Source organism: Pleurodeles waltl, chromosome 6 (assembly GCF_031143425.1).
Source record: "Pleurodeles waltl isolate 20211129_DDA chromosome 6, aPleWal1.hap1.20221129, whole genome shotgun sequence".
In the NCBI taxonomy this organism is placed as follows: domain Eukaryota; kingdom Metazoa; phylum Chordata; class Amphibia; order Caudata; family Salamandridae; genus Pleurodeles; species Pleurodeles waltl.
In genome coordinates this window covers 1,461,267,780-1,461,286,996 of record NC_090445.1, presented here as the reverse complement: position 1 = coordinate 1,461,286,996, position 19,217 = coordinate 1,461,267,780, and the positions used below count along the sequence as shown (strand labels likewise).

Below are 19,217 nucleotides of genomic sequence, written 5' to 3'. Positions count from 1 at the left end.
TGTGAGCACAAGGGAATTTGGTGGCAAACTAGCACTAAGGGGTTAATTATTTATCAAGAGAATAGAGGATCCCAAAGGTGGAGGGAAGGATGAAAATAATCCATGCACTGCAACGCAGGAGTCACATCAGCAGGACATACCAGCCAATCAACTCAGGGTAAGAAAAAAGTGATCTTTGGGCATGACAAATGCAACAATACAGATAAAAGCCATCAAAAGGCAAAAGTAAGTAAATGACAGACAAAACCATCAATGGGTCAAATGCAAAAGGTCTGTTTGCTAACAGACTGCAAAATCAGTCTTTAGACGACACCTACAAACAACCCAAACAGTTGTGCACAGGCACGCTTGTTGTAACAAGGCAGCTACTTGTGCTGCAGCATTCAAGCCCGAACATGGCGGAATACCTTGACATATAAGCTATTCTGCTGTGGACTGAATTGACAATTCCGGCTTGGCCAGGGCTTTATAGGACATTACAATGAAAGTGTTGGACCAACTAAGAAAAGTTATACGTCAGCCACAAATAAAAAAAAAAAGCATAAGACTGGCATGCAAACTTAAATCGCCATTCACACCGCTGTTAACAAAAAAGTTATTTTAATCATTCAAATGATAAAATTGCACAACATTGATACAGTCAAGGCACTTAACATAGAACAGTAAATATTTTGCTTACGCTGTAATTGAGCTGTTCGCAGTTGCTTCTTTAGCCGCTCCACTTCATTTTTTAAAAATCGAATATGTCGCATCATATTTTCAGGTGAATCAATCTCCATTGAAATCTCTCTTGGGGATGGTGGAGCAGACACTGGTTGATCCAATTTCTCCTGCAAAATTCTGTAAGGAAGTGTTTGGAGACTAACTGTTTATTTTCAATGCACTTAACGAAAGTCAAAATCAAAACCTGGAAAAACAGACGAACAATTAGCATCGACTGCTTTTAACAAACCATAAGCCATGAAATACAAAATGTCCCCCTTCCTTTTACTTGAAAAGGAGAACATCTTTTCAATAATCAAGTCAACTCTCATTTAACCGATTATCTACCCTTGCCCCACTTGGCTTACCAACAATGCTAATAACGAAGTGCCTCAAAAGTCTGACATGAGTGGCATACAGCAATATAAAGAGTGCAATTTTAAAACAATGAAAATGCTTAGACTTAAAAAAAAAAAGCAGCATTTTTTCTTGTCTTTCTGAATGCCTTAATCTGTCCAAAAGCCTTCTGTGAAGAGGTGTTACTGGAGTGCTTCAAGCAGTATTTTTGTTGGTGCAGTGTGGGACTGACATTTTCTGCTACATGGACTTCAATCAAGTGACGGCAGATATTTCAGTGCTGGAAATATAAGTCCATTATTTTCACGGATAACTAGTTCCAGGCCCTTCTGAGGCTAAACTACAAAGAAGTCACAACCAATGCTACGAGGGTAAAAAAAATGTACAATGGTAAGCTGGCAAAAAGCCCAAAATCCATGTTAGAGTATCACCCTTCTATCCAGAGACGTAAAACAGAGAGGTTTGTACACAGAATATTTAAGGAGATTATTCAGGAGGAATATGGGCAGGTTTTCTCCGGCCAACCAAGAGAACCGTGAACGAGGACAAACGTGTGGGAGCATAAAGCAGTAACATTTAAAAAGACAGCATCAACGCCCACATTAGGGAGAGACGTAGACCAAATATACAGAGCGATGAACATTTTAAAGAATGTGTAACCTAGGTTATAGACGCGTGGAAGCCTGGCCAAAAGCTACAACGTGCACACGGAAAGTTTTACTTAAAAGACCAATAAGAAAAAGGCTGCCCAGACTTTCGGTGAAAAAACCCGGAGGGATCTTCAGACAGTAACAACAATTTAAGCGCAATCTTCACAATTTACACTAGATGGCAGTGAGTGACCGTAAACACAGATGGTTTCCAAATAAACAGGTGGGTGAAAGACGACTTTCACACCTGGGCACAAATGTGGATGTTCAAGGATTAAGGCAAAACAATTATTTCGCCTGTGTTTATTCGTAAAAACCCTTCAACCTGTCCTCATTACGTCACAAACTGTACCAAGCTTTCCAGCACAGCCCTCGAGTCTTCCTTTTGAGGGAGTACCAGCAAAACTAATAACAGCAGTCCCCCGTCAAAGAACAATGACTACGCATGTTTACAAACAAAAATACGAACACAATTAGTAATATTTTCAGAAAGAGGCCTCCTATGTGTTAGTAACAGTCTTTCTAACCTGTTTTATGGGAACGTTACACAGATGTGCTGCAAAGAAACTAATGACGTGCACAGACATCAACAGGATGGTTTACTTTAAGAAAAAGCCGGATGCAGGCCACTATCCAGATACGAATGACTTTCACTAAATGTCACGCTGTTAGCGAAAGCTAATACTCGCTCATATATTTGTATGTGTTGTCTTCAACGCCGACAAAATCTTACACACTCATGTATTATATTATTTCAAATGCAGAAGTTAGCTGTTATTTTTTTCTGCACTCCTCTTCCAAGGACTTAGCTTACCGTCAACTGCTAGCGCTTTATTAATGAATCCACCGGTTGAATTCTTAAACTACTTTCAATTTTTGGATCAGAATATCAAATGCATTTGACAATTACGAATCATTCCTAGAGAAGAAAAATAAATAGTTTATAAACTCCAACCTTTTTTCTGCTTCTAGTTTATCCATTCTCTTCCAAAGGCGATTCACCAGTGCTTCCTGTTCCTGTTCTAATGTGTTCTCAAGGTCTATCTTCTCACGTCTCAGCTAAATTAGAGAAAACATAGATCACTGTGTAATTGAGATCCCAAACAAATGCAGACAAACAAAGGCACACATCAACATATGTACTGATTCCATGAATTTTAACATCTCTAAATCGGTGTTCAATGACAATATATCTCCACAGAGTGGCAATTAATTAAAAGAAAATCTGTATCAACAAAAGATAAGATGCTGGTGAAGTATCAATTGTAGGTGTATGGCTTCCATTGCCACCGCTACACATCTGGGATAAGCCTGGTGAAAAGATGAGTGCAGTACGAGTCACAGCAGTGAGAACAAGCATTTGCATTACAATGGGTCTCGCATTTGCTCGAGTTAGAGCGGTTAGCGTTGTAAACTCCTAACCGGACTTTTTTTTGCCTCAAAATGAAAATGAAAAGTAAAACAGTTTTTTATAAGCGAGCCGACGGCACAATGTTTGCGTGAAGGAGAAACACAAAAGGAAACATATGTTCGTTGGCAGTTTAACGTATGGAAGCCATGCGGAAAACATGGAGCCTCGTATGTTTTCAGTAGTTTACCGGTGCTCTCGAGGAGGACTAAACACCGGAAAAGGCATGACATATGCATGCCTTTCACTAATGAAATCAAGGGAAATTTAAAAGGCAAGCCCACAAACCAAACAAGCTCATGGGCATGACATGGGTGTGGTTAAAAGACCGCAGAAATTACAACAGGGGCCAGAACGCTTGCACGCTCGACCCTAAAAAGGTACAAAAACCTAGTATGTTTAGAGGATGGTAAGTCACCTCCTCTGGGCCTCAAAGAATTAAGCGGTGGGATGGCAGATATCTGAGCATCCTCCACTGCCTTCCAACACCAAGCACATACTAAAGACTGCGTAATGTGGCTGATGCACCAGCTACCCCAACCACTGACTACAATATCCGCTACTGATCTGTACCTAAAGACTAAGAGTATTACATCCTCTCTTTTCCATTCAACTCTGTGGGTAGATTCTACAGAAAGAGAGAAAGAAGAAGGGGTAAATACCACCAGGCAACATAAGTCTACACAGTGTACTGAACTTCCTGTTCTACCTTAACACTGCTCCAACAGCAGTCACAGAAGCTCAGTCAACAGAATTTATGTGGGGAGGCGTGCATAGCTTAGCTGGCAATCAGCTTGCATCCAAAAGTTACAAACAGTTGCTCAGGAGCAAAAAGATTCTGTGCTGCTGAGATAAAAGACTAACATCTAAGGACGGAGTGTCTAGTCAACAGAGGACTGATGTGGTCCTTTCTCTAGCTGAGGCGATAGGAGGAACTAATATAGGAAGGATGAAATAATTCAAATGGAATACCGACAAAATTTGGAACAAACAACGCATGACTCTCAGAATCACCACGTCCGGATGGTAAAAATTAGTTGCTGCATTTATGAGTATGGCTATTAACACTGTAATGAAAAATATTTTCCCGGAGAGAAGCTGGAAGTCACATGATGCCAACAGCTTGGAAAACATATGCAAAGGTCTGGCTACAATCAGATTTAGGTCTCAAAAGACCATAGGATGTTTATTTCGGAGCCAGTGCATCAAATGTCTTTAGAATGCTCAACTGCTGGAGAAAAATACTCCCAATGCCAGTTCAGAAAGGCAGCAAAGCCCACTATATATTTCTGCAGTTGTCCATCTGCAATCCGGTTTCGTCCGGATCATGCAGAAACTCTTTAAATCTGCAGTTTGCCTTCTTGTGACACAAACCTTGAGCCGAAGCACAATAAATTGTTCCTATAATGAGCTCAGACTGAGATGTTCAACATTATCTCTACTTTTCTGCAGAGGCATGCAAAGGCAAACTTCTTAGGAACTATGCAAAGGGAGAAGAATGGCAGTTGCCTTCTTTCAGATTATTGAAATCTATACTTTTGGGGCTGTGGATGAGGTTCTTCGGAAACAGAGGACAGGTCTTAGAACCAATATGAAGAGGCCAAACCAGATACGAAGGATGTATGGTTTGTTTCTGATCTTCTGCAGGAGACAATGTGATGGTCGTTCTAATTGGTTTGCAGTCCAGCAAAATGTAGGAGGAAATTTCAAAACTGTTTTGTGCCTGAATATAAAAGAAATCTGAGCTACAAACGTTTTTTTTACCAAATTTAGTATAGTCACTGCCATTCACATTTCAGAGGTTCTCACATAAGTGGTCCACATTTGGCAACATATGGTGCATCTGCAGTTTGGGTTGCGAGGGGGTTTTCAAAGGGTCAGAGGTTGTAGGTCTATAGTGAGGGTAAAAGAGAGACGGAGGCAGGTGCCATTCTTCCACAGTATCACTGCAATATAATAAAGCTAATGTGTTATAGCTAATGAGCTTATGGAGCAGACTACTCCCCTCAACACAGTGCCTCCTGTTTTGATAGAAGTACTTGTAGAATGGAATAACATCGTACCTTAGCTAAGATACAGCTAATGTAGCACATGGCCTAAAAGTGTAATCAATGGAGAGGGGTGAACAACTTGGTGTATTTTTCCTGTGGCCTTAAATATTGTTACCAAGTAGGCTTCCATGTCAAAGAACTCCCAGGACAGGTGAATGTAACCAGCTTTCTTGTATTTACAGCTGAGGCATTCAGGCGAATCAGCTAACCCATCCGTATGTAATCTGGTTAATGTGCAGTGGAATCTCTGTATACATTTTAAGTTTAATAGTCTATGTAAACTACTTTTAGGGATACAGGCCTGATTTGCGCACAGCAAAACTACCACTATTTTTGTGGCATGATCAGTCCAAGATGAGACTCCTACTTTGGTTTTGCTTAATAAATGAAGAGTGGTTCTGTGATCAATACTGATTTATACATTTGTGATTTTAGGTGAGCCGAGTGTGAGGACCCTCGCAACAATAATAAGATTGGCATGGTTTTCGGCTCCCTCAGTTATCATACGATTGCTTTTTTTAAAGTGGTTCACAGTCCATAGAAAGCAAAAGTATAGAGTGCCTTTTCTGGCGTTACATAACTCCAAAAATGTTCAGAGTTTTAAAACTCACTATCTGAAAACAAATCTCCTATACACATTAGACCCACACCAGCTAGCTGCCTATCAACCTTAAGTTCGAAAGCTGGGGGCAGACAGAAATTGTTAATTAAAAGGATAAGCGGCTAGTATAGTTTTCAAAGGCACACCTTAGGTTTGAGCCAATCATAGGACTATACAGCGATGTAGCAGAAATATCAATGCTACGTTGGTCACAGTGATCATCTATACCTGACAATCTTTGCACTTTGTTATTTACAAATTAATCTATTTCAATTTTCAAAGTGGTTCACTGAAAGTCTATGTTAATGTGCATTCACTGTAAGGTACTAATTTAGCGTTATGTGATATAGCCTTAAAACTTGATGTATAACCAATTAATTCATTTCTATGCGATTCTTTATGCTAATTAATAGTCTGAACTAAAATGACAATACATTTCTAAAAAGTAATGTTTTAAGAGTCACATGCAAAGGCCAAAAACTTTAGTTCAGTACTATAGTTAAAGTAATGTATTTAGTTATTTTGTATAAAATCTAATGTAAAATGAACCCTGACAAAGCTCATTGATGGTGATTTTATAATCTGAATGTTACATATGCCTTATTTGATGTAAATGAACGTGAAATTTTAATTCACATTACATAGCCTAGTTTCCTGACTTTGTAGAGGAATGTTTAGTCATTCTAGTCAACATGAACTTTTCCTTTCAGACTTGGTTCCCATAAAATGTTAGCTTTTAAATAGATGCCCTATTGTTTTACACATAATGAGCCTGAGAAAGTAACCTTGAATCTGGTACACTGAGGAACCGGGAAACTGACTGTGTATACATTTGTATCAATCCATACAGATGACCTAGGATGGAGGCCTTTTCATGATTGACTTTGGAATATTTCCCCATGTTGTATTTACATGTCATATGATGAACTGTCAATGGACAATTACACCTTACGAGTCACGTGGAGTGAAGGATGAGCGAATCAACTTGCACTATGGGCCTTGATATACCGTTAGCCAGGTGGATTGGCAGCACTCTTTAGCAGTTTTCTTGCCCTTCCCTTTTGGAGCAGATTCCTTGGATTAAGAGGACCTCTCTGCCCTTATTTCTTTTACTATGCTCTGCTGAGACTTACAACATTTTCTCCTTACCCCAAGAAGATTCTTGACCGAGATTCTGAATTCCTGACGCCTTAACTTTTTACCTACTTTGCTTCGGCATCTTTTGCCCAAAAAGGCATTTTTCCAAATTCTTTTTGTCCTTTTTATGGGTGAGCGCAAAGTGCTCCGACCATTTTTGTAATCTCTCATGTCAGTCACTTACATTGGTTCGTGGACTTGCCTTTTAAAATCCGCTTGCTTTCATTTGTGAAAAGCATGCATATGTCATGCCTTTTGCAGTCTTTAGCCCACCTATACAGCACCGGTAAACTACTAAAAACATACGAGGCTCGATGTTTTTTTATCTGTATTTTACACGCAACGCAACCGTGCTGCATTTTACATAGTGCAATCGTGCTGCGTTTTGTTCTTTATAATGCTAATAGCTCTAACTCGAGCAAATGCGAGACCCGTTGCATTGAAAATGCTTGTTCTTTTTACTTTTTGTCCACATACATTTAGCCCAGCACGTTAATGTTTGACTTGCTAACTGTATGGTAACCCCTTGCCCTAGCTAGCTAAGCTTAGACTACTTAAATTGCTATTACGCTTAAAAGAACTGAACAGTGCTTGTTTTTCTACCTATAAGATTATCTAGCTGCTCTTTTGTATTTTCATTGTTCAATGTTTAGTTCCTCTGATGATAATTTGTTTGAATCTTTTTTACTGTCCTGGTCTAGCCATTGCATTTTGTATCTTTAGAAATTTGTTTTCAGAATTGTCTACATAACTGAGTCTGCTTGTAGTAAAACTCCTTATCTCTATTTCAGACTGGAGTTTTCTTTGTGTGGCCATATGGGTCATACTGTCATTTTAAATAGTGCTGCTTGAAGGGATCTTGATTGATTTATCTTTCCACCCCTTCATTAAGGGCAAAAAGATTTATTGACCGCGTTTAAAGCATAACCCTAAAAAAAAATGCTTTATGATTGTCAGTGCTTCTCCAAGACTACCTTGTTGGTTTAATAGTACTGCTGCTAGAGAAGGATTATTAAAGGTTAACTGAATAAAGATTCACAATATAATTAAAGACAAGGAGACTAGCATTATGCATAAACTTGTATTTACTTATTTTGAGCAACACATTTAAAAAGCTTCTAATAAAGAACTTCGAAACATCACAAACTTAAAACTTTCAGTCCCGTAAATACTCCTTATCCTCCATCTTCTTTCTCTCTTATTTGAATCCTCTGGTGAAACCTGTTACTCTATTATTCTTACATATCATATTCTATATCCACCCTTCGTTATTTGCAAACTATACCAAAATAAATATCAGTCTTCTTATTCCTTCATTCACCAATGTAAACTTCACTCTAAACTATCATAAAAAAATCAAATTATTCATTGTAGGTAAAAATAAAATGTCCATTCAGTTTCCCTTCCCACCAGAAACTTCCTCTCATATGAGAAGGGAAGATGGGATATGCTTGCTTTCTTGTTTATTAAAATTGCAATTCTTTGTTCAGTTAACCTTTAAGAATCGTCATTTTATGTCAGGACAGGAGGCTAGCGTAAGGCATAATTGGAAACGTGCTCTACAGCTTTAAAATATAATCTTCAATCTTCAAAATGTGTCTGCATTAGACAAACTTGCTGCTTTTAATACGTCCTTTAATTGTCCCCCTGACAAACACCTTATGCGTCATGCCTCCCGTGACAATGTGCTGCAAATTTAGATAAATCTACACCCGCTTCTTTCCTTACTGATTTCACCCATCAACAGTAGCATTTGTTACATCTTTATATGTTTTAACATAGGATATTAACAATTGATCTTCTCCATCACATCTCTTCTCCAACATTCTACACTCATTTTTTTTATACACCTCATCACGCACAACTTTGGAATGTTGTTCAAACGTGGATAATAAGTTGAACCAGAAAGACTTAGTACTTTTCAAAATTTCGAAAACTACTGCACTTGGTTGGTAAAATCTACCAGACACGTTCAAAGCTCTTATAGGAGGTAGTCTCCTGAAAGAAATTAAACACACTATTGCCGCTAATGGACAAGTTACATACCTTCGGTAACAATTTATCTGGTAGAGACATTCTAGTTGCAGATTCCTTACCTTAGAATTTTCCCTGGGTGTCGGACTGGATCTGGGGATTTTTCTTCAAGCAGTATCCTTGCACGCCGTCAGACAGTGCCGGACAACTCCGTGTGCATTGTTGGCATCATGGTAACCATGATGATGTTGCAGTCGTATATAGGTGCCACCCCGCCGCACTGACGTAAGTTTCTTTTCATGACTTACCACGCATGTAGAGCACAGCCATATAGAACACTGAGAACGATGCACCAGAAATAGGGCCCAAAAATAGGGAATCCCTGTCTCTAGAAATCAGTTCGCAGTGAGGGTGGGTAAAGAATCTGCAACTAGAATATGTCTCTAGCAGATGAACAAGTTACTTACCTTGGCTAACGATTTATCTGATAGAGACTTCCAGTTGCAGATTCCTTACCTTAGAACAGATACCCAAACACTAACATCCTCGGCGGTGCATTACGAACCAAGATCATACGAGAAAATCCTGCAGGACTGAACGACCAAAGTAGCTGTCCCTGCAGACCCGACTGTCCAGGCAGTAATATTTTGTGAACGTGTTCAGGGATGCTCACGTTGCTGCCTGGCAGATGTCCAGGACAGAAACACGCTAATGCTGTGGCGGAAGCAGTTGCTCTGATGGAGTGAGCACGCAAGCACTCAGGTGGTTGCTTTTTTTGCCAAAGTGTAGTACATTTTGATGCAGAGCACCACTCATTGTGAGATGGTTGCTTTTGCACCGCCCATCCTTCCTTAGCACCCACATATCCCACAGAGTTGATTGCCCACCCGGAAATCTTTGGTACGACTGAGCTAGAGCGCCAATGCTCTTTTTGGATCCAGGCGGTGGAGTCTCGCCTAATCCTGAGAGGGAAAAGGTGGTGCATAAAAAGTAGGCAAAGTGATGGATTGGCCTACATGAAAAGGCGTAACAACCTTAGGAAGGAATGAGGCTCTGGTACAAAGCACCACTTTGTCAGGATGGACAGATAAATATGGTCGCTTCGACAAAAGAGCGTAAAGCTCACTTGAGTGAACGAACACTTATGGAGTGGCTCAAAAGGGGCACACATAAGGTAGGTAGGGACCAGGTTCAAATCCCACTGGGGCATTATGAACACGGTAGGTGGGTACAAATGGATGAGTCTCTTAAGGAACCTCCCCACAATAGGAGACTTGAATAGAGAAGGCTGATCTAGCAATCTGAGAAAGGCCAAAAGAGCAGATAAGTAGCCTTTAAGGGTGCCCAAAGCAGAGCCCTGTCGGGCAAGAGAGAGGATGAGTAGTTGAACCTCAGAGAAAGGTGATCAATATATTTGCAGGTACACTATGCCACAAATTTGTGCCAATGAGAGGTATATACTGTAGGAAGCTGGCCTGGTGTGAGGTGAGCACCTAAGGTGTAATCACCCTGTTCCAGGTATCCCCTATTAGTGAGGTGTAGTCAGTGTCTAGGAAGCTAGGCTCTCTAGAGATAGCTGTGGATGAGCAGCCGTGGCTCATCTAGAAGACATGCAAAGCTTATGCAATACCACATATAGTCACACAGCACTTACACTCATGAAAGAACCGCATTAGTGATACAAATACTAAAACACTACATAGGCAATACTCTACTAGCAGGTGAACAAACACTATTATATACACCTTAGTAATCAGGAATGGGTATAGAAAGCAATAGAAAACAGTGAAATAACAGTAACCAACAGAGACCCTAGCAGGCGACCTAACCATTTACTAAAAAAATGGAGTCTGACACCCCACCCAGGTAAGTGGACTCTGTAGAGGGGAGCTGGAGAAACTAGGAACTCAAAAAGCTAAGTACCAGAGTGCCCCCCAGCAACCAGGAGAGAAGAGTTAAGTACCTGGGTTTTCACAAAACACACAGAGAAACTCTGTAAAAGGACTGAGCAAGACCCAAGGAAGAGTAAAAGAAACAGAAGATGGATCAAAACAGAAGGGGACCTGCAAATGAAGGGGACCTGCAAATGAAGGGGACCTGCAAATGAAGGGGACCTGCAAATGAAGGGGACCTGCAAATGAAGGGGACCTGCAAATGAAGGGGACCTGCAAATGAAGGGGACCTGCAAATGAAGGGGACCTGCAAATGAAGGGGACCTGCAAATGAAGGGGACCTGCAAATGAAGGGGACCTGCAAATGAAGGGGACCTGCAAATGAAGGGGACCTGCAAATGAAGGGGACCTGCAAATGAAGGGGACCTGCAAATGAAGGGGACCTGCAAATGAAGGGGACCAAGTCCAGTTCCAGTTGGAGTGTCCGGAAGGGGCAGAAGCCTCAACCCACCCTTCTGGAGTTGCAGGACCAGGTAGACGGTTAAGACCAGGAGTCAGCTATGCAGCACAGGAGCCGAGGAAGAGTTCCATAAGTGATGCAGTTGATGTCCCACATTGGACAAAGAGCTGCAGTCCATCAGTAGTGTGAAAACACCACCAACAAGACTTGGCAAAGGCAAAAGTCGCAGAAGAGAAGCTGCAGAGCTGCTTGGGACCAGGAAGGTCGAAGGGACTCAACTCAAGGAGGGGAGACCCAGACAACCCTCAGAAGTGAGGAGAGCCAGAAGTCGAGGAGGCAGCCCCCACAGGCAGCAGGCACAGGAGTTGCAGTGAGGCACACTCGGACAGGAGTCCCTCGTCGCTGGAGCAGCACCGGGATACTATGAATTCCACAGAAGCGTGCTGGAGGCCGGGGCTACATGGAGCCTGAAGATCCCAAAGAGTAAGAGCCAACAAGCCTTAGCAGCTACAAGAGTCGGGGTGCACAAGGGTACTGTCCCGCAAGGATAGGCAAAAACTCACCATCTCCAAAGTTGGACAGCTGGTAGAGGGGAGCAAGGGGACCACTCAAGACCACTATCTTTGTTGCAGGATCCACACAGAGTTGCAGTAGAGAGGACCCACGCAGCCAGTCATCGTTGCAGTTGGTGCCTGTGGATGCAGGGGAGTGACTCCACTCCACTTCACTCCAAGGGAGATTTCTTCTTGCTTCATTGTGCAGACTGAAGACTTGCCGCCCTCAGACCATGCACTGCTGGGGAAATGTTGCAACTGCTAGAAGGAGCTGGAGAAACAATGAAGCAGAGCAAATTAGTCACTGGAGCTGCAAATTTTAGGTTCCTGTGAAGTCCAGTTGCGGTTCCAGTGGCCAGAAGTCGAAGAAAATGTTGCAGAGGAGTCCTGCTGGAATCTTGCACGTCTAATCTGAGGACCCACCCAAGAGGGGAGACCGTCTATAGCTCTAAAAGGGGGCCTGGTCACCTAGCAGGGTGACCACCTATCAGGAGGGTGCTGTGACGTCACCTGCCTGACCTGGCCACTCAGATGCTCCCAGAGGCCTCTACCCATCTTGGATTCAAGATCACAGAATCAAGTGGCCACCTGGAAGAGCTATGGGCACCACCCCTGGGGTGGTGATGGAAGGGGAGTAGTAACTACCCTTTCCATTGTCCAGTTCCGCTTCATAGCAGGGAAAGGGGGTCCCTCGACCGGTGCAAACTGGTTTATGCAAGAAGGGCACCAAATGTGACCTTCAAAGCATACCAGTGGCTTGGGGAGGCTATCCCTCCCAAGCCATGTAACACATATTTCCAAAAAGAGAGTGTGTTGCCTCCCACTCCCAAAGGAAATCCTTTGTATTGTATTCCTGGGCTTGAGCTGCTCAAGCATCAGGAGGGCAGAAACCAGTCTGGAGGATGGCAACAGCGCTGGGGCTGCTCAGGAAAACCCTGCAAACTGGTAGGAGAAAATCTGAGAGTCCTCTAAGGAGCCCCCAGTGTGCATGGAATCATACAAACAATACTGGCAACAGTATTTGGGTATCTATCCAACATGTATGATACCAAGCATGCCTAGGTTCGGAGTTACCATTATGTAGCTGGACATAGGTAGTGGCCTATGTCCAGTACACAGCTCAAATGGCTTCCTAGCACTCATGAAGTCCAGCAAAATGGAGCTAGAGTTCGTAGGGGCACCTCGGCTCATGCAGGGGTGCCCTCACACACAGGTACTTGCACGCTGCCCTTTGGGATAGGAGGGCCTGCCATAGGGGTGACTTACAGTGACCTGTAGGGAAAAGGGGGCATGCACCTTTTCATGCAGGCTGCAATAGCAGGCCTGCAGACACATTTTGCATGGGCTACCATGGGTGGCATAATAAATGCTGCAGTCAATGGGGAACCCCTGCTGCCCCAATTCCCTGGGTACTCTAAACTAGGGGCTTACATGCGAGCACCAGTATGCAAATTGCGGAGCGTACAAAGCAAGAGGCAACCAAATTTAGAGGGAGAGAGCACGGTCACAGAGGTCCTGGTTAGCAGGATACCAGAGAATACAGTCAAAACACACTAATAGTAGGCAAAAAGTGGGGGTAACCATGCCAAAAGGAGGCTACTTTCCTAAATATACTATTTTGGTGGAGGGATGCCTGGCTGCCACACAACATTACAGACGTCAGGCGGAAGGCCAAAAAACTGCCGCCGCTCAATCTCCACGCAAGAAGGCAGAGACTTGACAGGTTTCGTGGAGAATAGTCCCCTGCTGCTATGACAGAAGACAGGGGCAGGGGCAGGGGCAGCCTGATTGTAGGATCTGTGGCCATGCTCAAAAGCTCGGGATATCAAACGCTTCGTGCCCAGTCAGGAGCCACTAGGATTACTTGGGCCTGGTCATTCGCTTTCTTCTTCAGAACTCTGGGCAGATGTGGTATTGGTGGAAAGGAGGCGTGAGTTCCACTTGAGATGAAAAGTGCCGCCAAGCTAGTATCACCTTGGAAACTCCAATACGCAAAACAGCTGACATTGCATGTTCTCTGAGGAGGTATACAGATCTAAACAAGGCTCTCTCTACTGCATAAAGTGTCCTTCCACCACCTCCGGATGGAGACACCATTCTTGATCGACCATGCATCGACGGCTGAGTTTGTCTGCTCTGGCGTTCACAGAGGCCGCCAGATATTGAACAATCAGAGTTATGTCCTGGTGTTTCAGACACGTCCAGAGGTGTTGAGTCTCTTGGCAAAGGGTCCATGGCCCCACTCCGCCCTGCTTGTTGCAGTACCACATGGTGATGGTGTTGTCCATGAACACCTGCAGAGAGAGGGAAGGAATTCTTTCAATGCAAGCCTGATCGCTCAGAGCTCCAATAGAATTATGTGGAGTCGGGATTCTGCCGATCTCCGCCTCTCCCACTTGCCCGTCCCATCCTAGGAGTGATATATCCGTCACTACAGTGAGAGCTGGCTAGAGAAGGGAGAGGGATCTGCCGTTGACCCAATCCTGATTCAAATGCCACCACTGCAGATCTTGCGCAAGTTCCTCCAAGATCTGGACCATGTCAGGAAGATTCCCCTGATGCTGCACCCACTGGAACTGCAGGTCCCACTGCAGAGCCCGTATACGCCATCTGGCATGTGTGTAAGGAAATGCCTCCTTGGCATGGTTACCCCCTAACTTTTTGCCTTTGCTGATGCTAAGTTTTGACTGAAAGTGTGCTGGGACCCTACTAACCAGGCCCCAGAACCAGTGTTCTTTCCCTAACCTGTACCTTTGTCTCCACAATTGGCACAACCCTGGCACTCCGATAAGTCCCTTGTAACTGGTACCCTTGGTACCAAGGGCCCTGATGCCAGGAAAGGTCTTTAAGGGCTGCAGCATGTCTTATGCCACCCTGGGGACCCCTCACTCAGCACATGCATACTGCCTCACAGCTTGTGTGCTGGTGTGGAGAAAAAGACTAAGTCGACATGGCAGTCCCCTCAGAGTGCCATGCCAACCTCACACTGCCTGTGGCATAGGTAAGTCACGCCTCTAGCAGGCCTTACAGCCCTAAGGCAGGGTGCACTATACCACAGGTGAGGGCATATGTGCATGCGCACTATGCCCTTACAGTGTCTAAGCAAAACCTTAGACATTGTTAGTGCAGGGTAGCCATAAGTGTATATGGTCTGGGAGTTTGTCAAACACGAACTCCACAGTTCCATAATGGCTACACGAAAAACTGGGAAGTTTGGTATCAAACTTCTCAGCACAATAAATGCACACTGATGCCAGTGTGCAATTTATTGCAACATACACCCAGAGAGCATCCTAGAGATGCCCCCTGAATACCAATCAGACTTCTAGTGTAGGCTGACCAGTTTCTGCCAGCCTGCCACACACCAGACATGTTGCTAGCCACATGGGGAGAGTGCCTTTGTCACTCTGTGGCCAGGAACAAAGACTGTACTGGGTGGAGGCGATTCACACCTCCCACTGCAGGAATTGTAACACCAGGCAGTAAGCCTCAAAGGCTCACCCCTTTTGTTACAGCACCCCAGGGCATCCCAGCTAGTGGAGATGCCCACCCCTCCGGCCACTGCCCCCACTTTTGGCAGCAAGGCTGGAGGAGATAATGAGAAAAACAAGGAGTCACCCACCAGTCAGGACAGCCCCTAAGGTGAGGTGACCCCTGCCTTTAGAAATCCTCCATCTTGAGTCTAGAGGATTCCCCCAATAGGATTAGGGATGTGCCCCCCCTCCCCACAGGGAGGAGGCACAAAGAGGGTGTAGCCACCCTCAAGGACAGTAGACACTGGCTACTGCCCTCCCAGACCTAAATACACCCCTAAATTCAGTATTTAGGGGCACCTCAGATCCCAGGAAATCAGATCCCTGCAACCTGAAGAAACAAGAAGGACTGCTGACCTACAAGCCTGCAGAGAAGGAGGAAGGCGACAACCTACTCTCCAACTTCGAAAACCTGCAACCAGCGACACATCCGACAGGGACCAGCAACCTCTGAAGCCTCAGAGGACTGCCCTGGACTAAAGGACCAAGAAACTCCAGTGAGCAGTGGCCCTGCTCAAAACCAGCTACTTCTTTGCAACAAAGAAGCAACTTTCAAAGACTGTACGTTTCCCTCCGGAAGCATGAGACTTCACAGTCTGCACCGGACGCCCCAGGCTCAAGATCCACAGAACAAACACCACAGGAAGGAATCCCCAGCGACTGCGAGCCCGTGAGTAGGCAGAGACGATCCCCCCCTGAGCCTCCACAGCGACGTCTGCAGAGAGAATCCAGAGGCTCCCCCTGACCGTGACTGCCTGTAACAAGGGACCCGACGCCTGGAACCACCCGCAGCCCCCAGGACCTGAAGGAACCGAACCTCAGCGCAGGAGTCACCCCCAGGTGACCCTCTGCCTAGCCCAGGTGGTGGCTGTCCCGAGAAGCCACCTCTGTGCCTGCCTGCACCGCTAGAGTGACCCCGTGTCCCTCCATTGAAACCAACACAAAACCCAACGCCTGCTTTGCATACTGCACCTGGCCGCCCCTGTGCCGCTGAGGGTGTGTTTTGTGTGCCTACTTGTGTCCCCCCCAGTGCTCTACAAAACCCCTCTGGTCGGCCCCCGAGGACGCAGGTACCTACCTGATTGCAAACTGGAACCGGAGCACCCCTGTTCTCTATAGGAGCCTATGTGTTTTGGGCACCTCTTTGATCTCTGCACCTGACTGGCCCTGAGCTGCTGGTGTGTTAACTTTGGGGTTGCCTTGAACCCCCAACGGTGGGCTGCCTATGCCCCAGGGCTGAGACTTGTAAGTGTTTTACTTACCTCCTAATCTAACCTTTACTTACCTCCCCCAGGAACTGTTGATTTTTGCACTGTGTCCACTTTGAAAATAGCTTATTGCCCTTTTTACAAAGACTGTATATGATATTGCTTTTATTCAACGTTCCTAAAGTATCTAAGTGAAGTATCTTGTATGTAAAGTGTTAATGCAAATCTTGAACATGTGGTTCTTAAAATAAACTAAGAAAACATATTTTTCTATATAAAAACCTATTGGCCTGGAGTAAGTCTGAGTGTGTGTTCCTCATTTATTGCCTGTGTGTGTACAACAAATGCTTAACACTACCCTCTGATAAGCCTACTGCCCGACCACACTACCACAAAATAGAGCATTAGAATTGTCTAATTTTGCCACTATCTTACCTATAAGGGGATCCCTTGGACTCTGTGCACACTATTTCTTACTTTGAAATAGTATATACAGAGCCAACTTCCTACAATGCGTCACTAGCAGAATGCAGGAGGCCATGAGGCCCAGCAGCCTCAGTCATTCTCAGTGAAATCCAGGACAGAGGTTGAAACATTGGTATCCTAGTCTGAATATCCTGAACTCGCTTTTCAGGAGGATGAGCCCAAAATTATACTGTGTCTAAAACAGCTCCGATGAATAGGAGCGTTTGAGAGGGAGTCAGATGTTTATAGTGAACGCCAGCAAATGCAAAAGACTCGCCATAGTCTGCAGGTGGGAGACGACTGAGGCGTGCTCACCTTCAACAGCCAGTCGTCGAGGTAGGGAAAGACTGAAACCCCTCACCTGCGCAGATGAGGTGCGACCACCGCCATCACTTGGTAAGGCAGAAGGGAAGCACAGTAAATTGAAAGTGCTCGTGACCTACCACAAATCGCAAGTAACGTCTGTGGGCAGGCAGGACGGGTATGGAAGTAGGCATCCTGCAAGTCCAACCCTACCACCCAGTCTCCAGGGTCCAAGGCAGACAGGACCTCAGCCAGGGTGAGAATTCTTCTTCCTGAGGAAGAGATTGAGGCCCCAGAGGTATAGGATAGGGCGAAGGCCCTTGTCTTTCCTGGGCACCAAGTAGCAGGAATAACAACCACCAACTACTTCTCGCGCAGGGACCTTCTGTATGGCTCCCTTGGCCAAGAGTCATGAATTCCTCGCCGAGAAGTGCCAAATGACCCTCTGTTAAGCGGTCGTAAGATAGTGATAAAGGTGGAGGTGTAGTCTCGGAGGGCCGGGAGTAACCCCTTCGGACTATTTGCAAAACCCACCTATCAGTCATGATGGATTCCCAGTAGGGCAGGTGATGGCTGATCCTACCACCAACTGGTCCGGGATGCTGCAACTGACTAGGAGGGTTTGGAGGCTGCAGAGGGAGCAGGGGTGGAATGAGCAGACCTCTGGCTCCCTGACCCACAAACCTATGGGATTCTGCGTCCACGCAGTTGCTGAGTAGCATGCGCGGTTCAATGGTTGGTAAGGAAAGGACACGGGAGGGAGCCCCTTCTGTGGTCATGAAAGGGGCGAAAAGCAGACCATGCTGGGAGAGGGGGTGCCGCAAGGCCAAGGGACCAAGCCACAGCCCGGGACTCCTTAAAATGCTTGAGTGCCAAGTCCGCTTTGTCTCTGAAGAGACTATGCCATCAAAGGGCATGCCCATGAAAGACTGTTGGACATCCCCCGAAAAGCCAGTCTTCCTCAACCAGGTTTGGTGCTCTAAGGCCACTGTCGACACAACCAAGCTACCCAATGAGTCGGTCATGTCCAGCCCAGAATGGATCACGAACTTGGCCACATCCCTCCCCATCAGCAACGGCTTGGCAGATGATGGCCCCAGCCTCCTTCAGGACCTGCGGCAACAACTGCACAACCGTATCCCATTAGGAATGGGTATAGCAGCCCCAGAGGCATGCGGTGTTCATGGACCGCAATGCCAGACTGGAGGAAGAAAACATCTTCTTCCCAAGCTGATACAGTCTTTTTGATTTCCCTATACAGGGGAGCGGGGGTAAAGCGCCAGATGAGAAAGAAGCCTCGATGACTAGGCTCTCAGGCTTAGGGTGCTGAGACAGGAATGCGCAGGACAATGGCTGTGGGCGATTGTCCTATTCAGAGGAGCCCCTGTGCCGGGTCTTGACCAGTTACCCAGAAGGACATCCGTAAGTGTTTCATTGAAGGGTAAAAGGGGTTCAGAAGTCGAAGCCTCAGGCAGGAGGTTAGTCCTGACTGCCACAGACGGAAGCTCGAGGCAGAGGATCTCAGCCACCCTGCAGATCACCACAGAATGTGATGCTCCCTCTGCCATAGCCACGGTAGGGGGAGAAAGCATGCCAGTATCTGTAGAAGTATCCAGACCACTAGCCTCGCCCAATTCCTATGCCCACTCCAATTCAGGGTTGTCTAACTGGCATTCCAGAGGGTCCTGCGACCCCTCCAAACCTTCCCTATATCCATACCCGTAGTAAAACAGGTCAGATTTCAACCTGGGGTGAGAAGATCCCTTCAAAGGATCCAGCGCAGACCGATTCTGTTCCGGCTCCAGGTCATCAGGGATCAAGATTGGGTCAAAATAGATTGTGGGCCCAAACGGTGTCGGGAGCATTGACATCTTTGCCGGCGCTATGGAAGATCGGGTTAGCACGACAGGAGTCAGCACGGA

General features: G+C 45.4%; 1 protein-coding gene across 2 annotated transcripts in view; it reads right to left on the bottom strand.

Annotated features, from left to right (window-relative positions):
• The window catches only part of CCDC6 (coiled-coil domain containing 6), a 350,130-nt gene that overhangs the window by 213,063 nt on the left and 117,850 nt on the right, over positions 1 to 19,217 (bottom strand). For both annotated transcript variants that reach the window (XM_069240962.1, XM_069240961.1), the window contains 2 exons: positions 2,665 to 2,768; positions 680 to 840 (listed from right to left, as the gene is read on the bottom strand). In XM_069240962.1, coding sequence (XP_069097063.1) covers positions 680 to 840; positions 2,665 to 2,768 — 265 coding nt within the window. The remainder of the gene's footprint in view (positions 1 to 679; positions 841 to 2,664; positions 2,769 to 19,217) is intronic.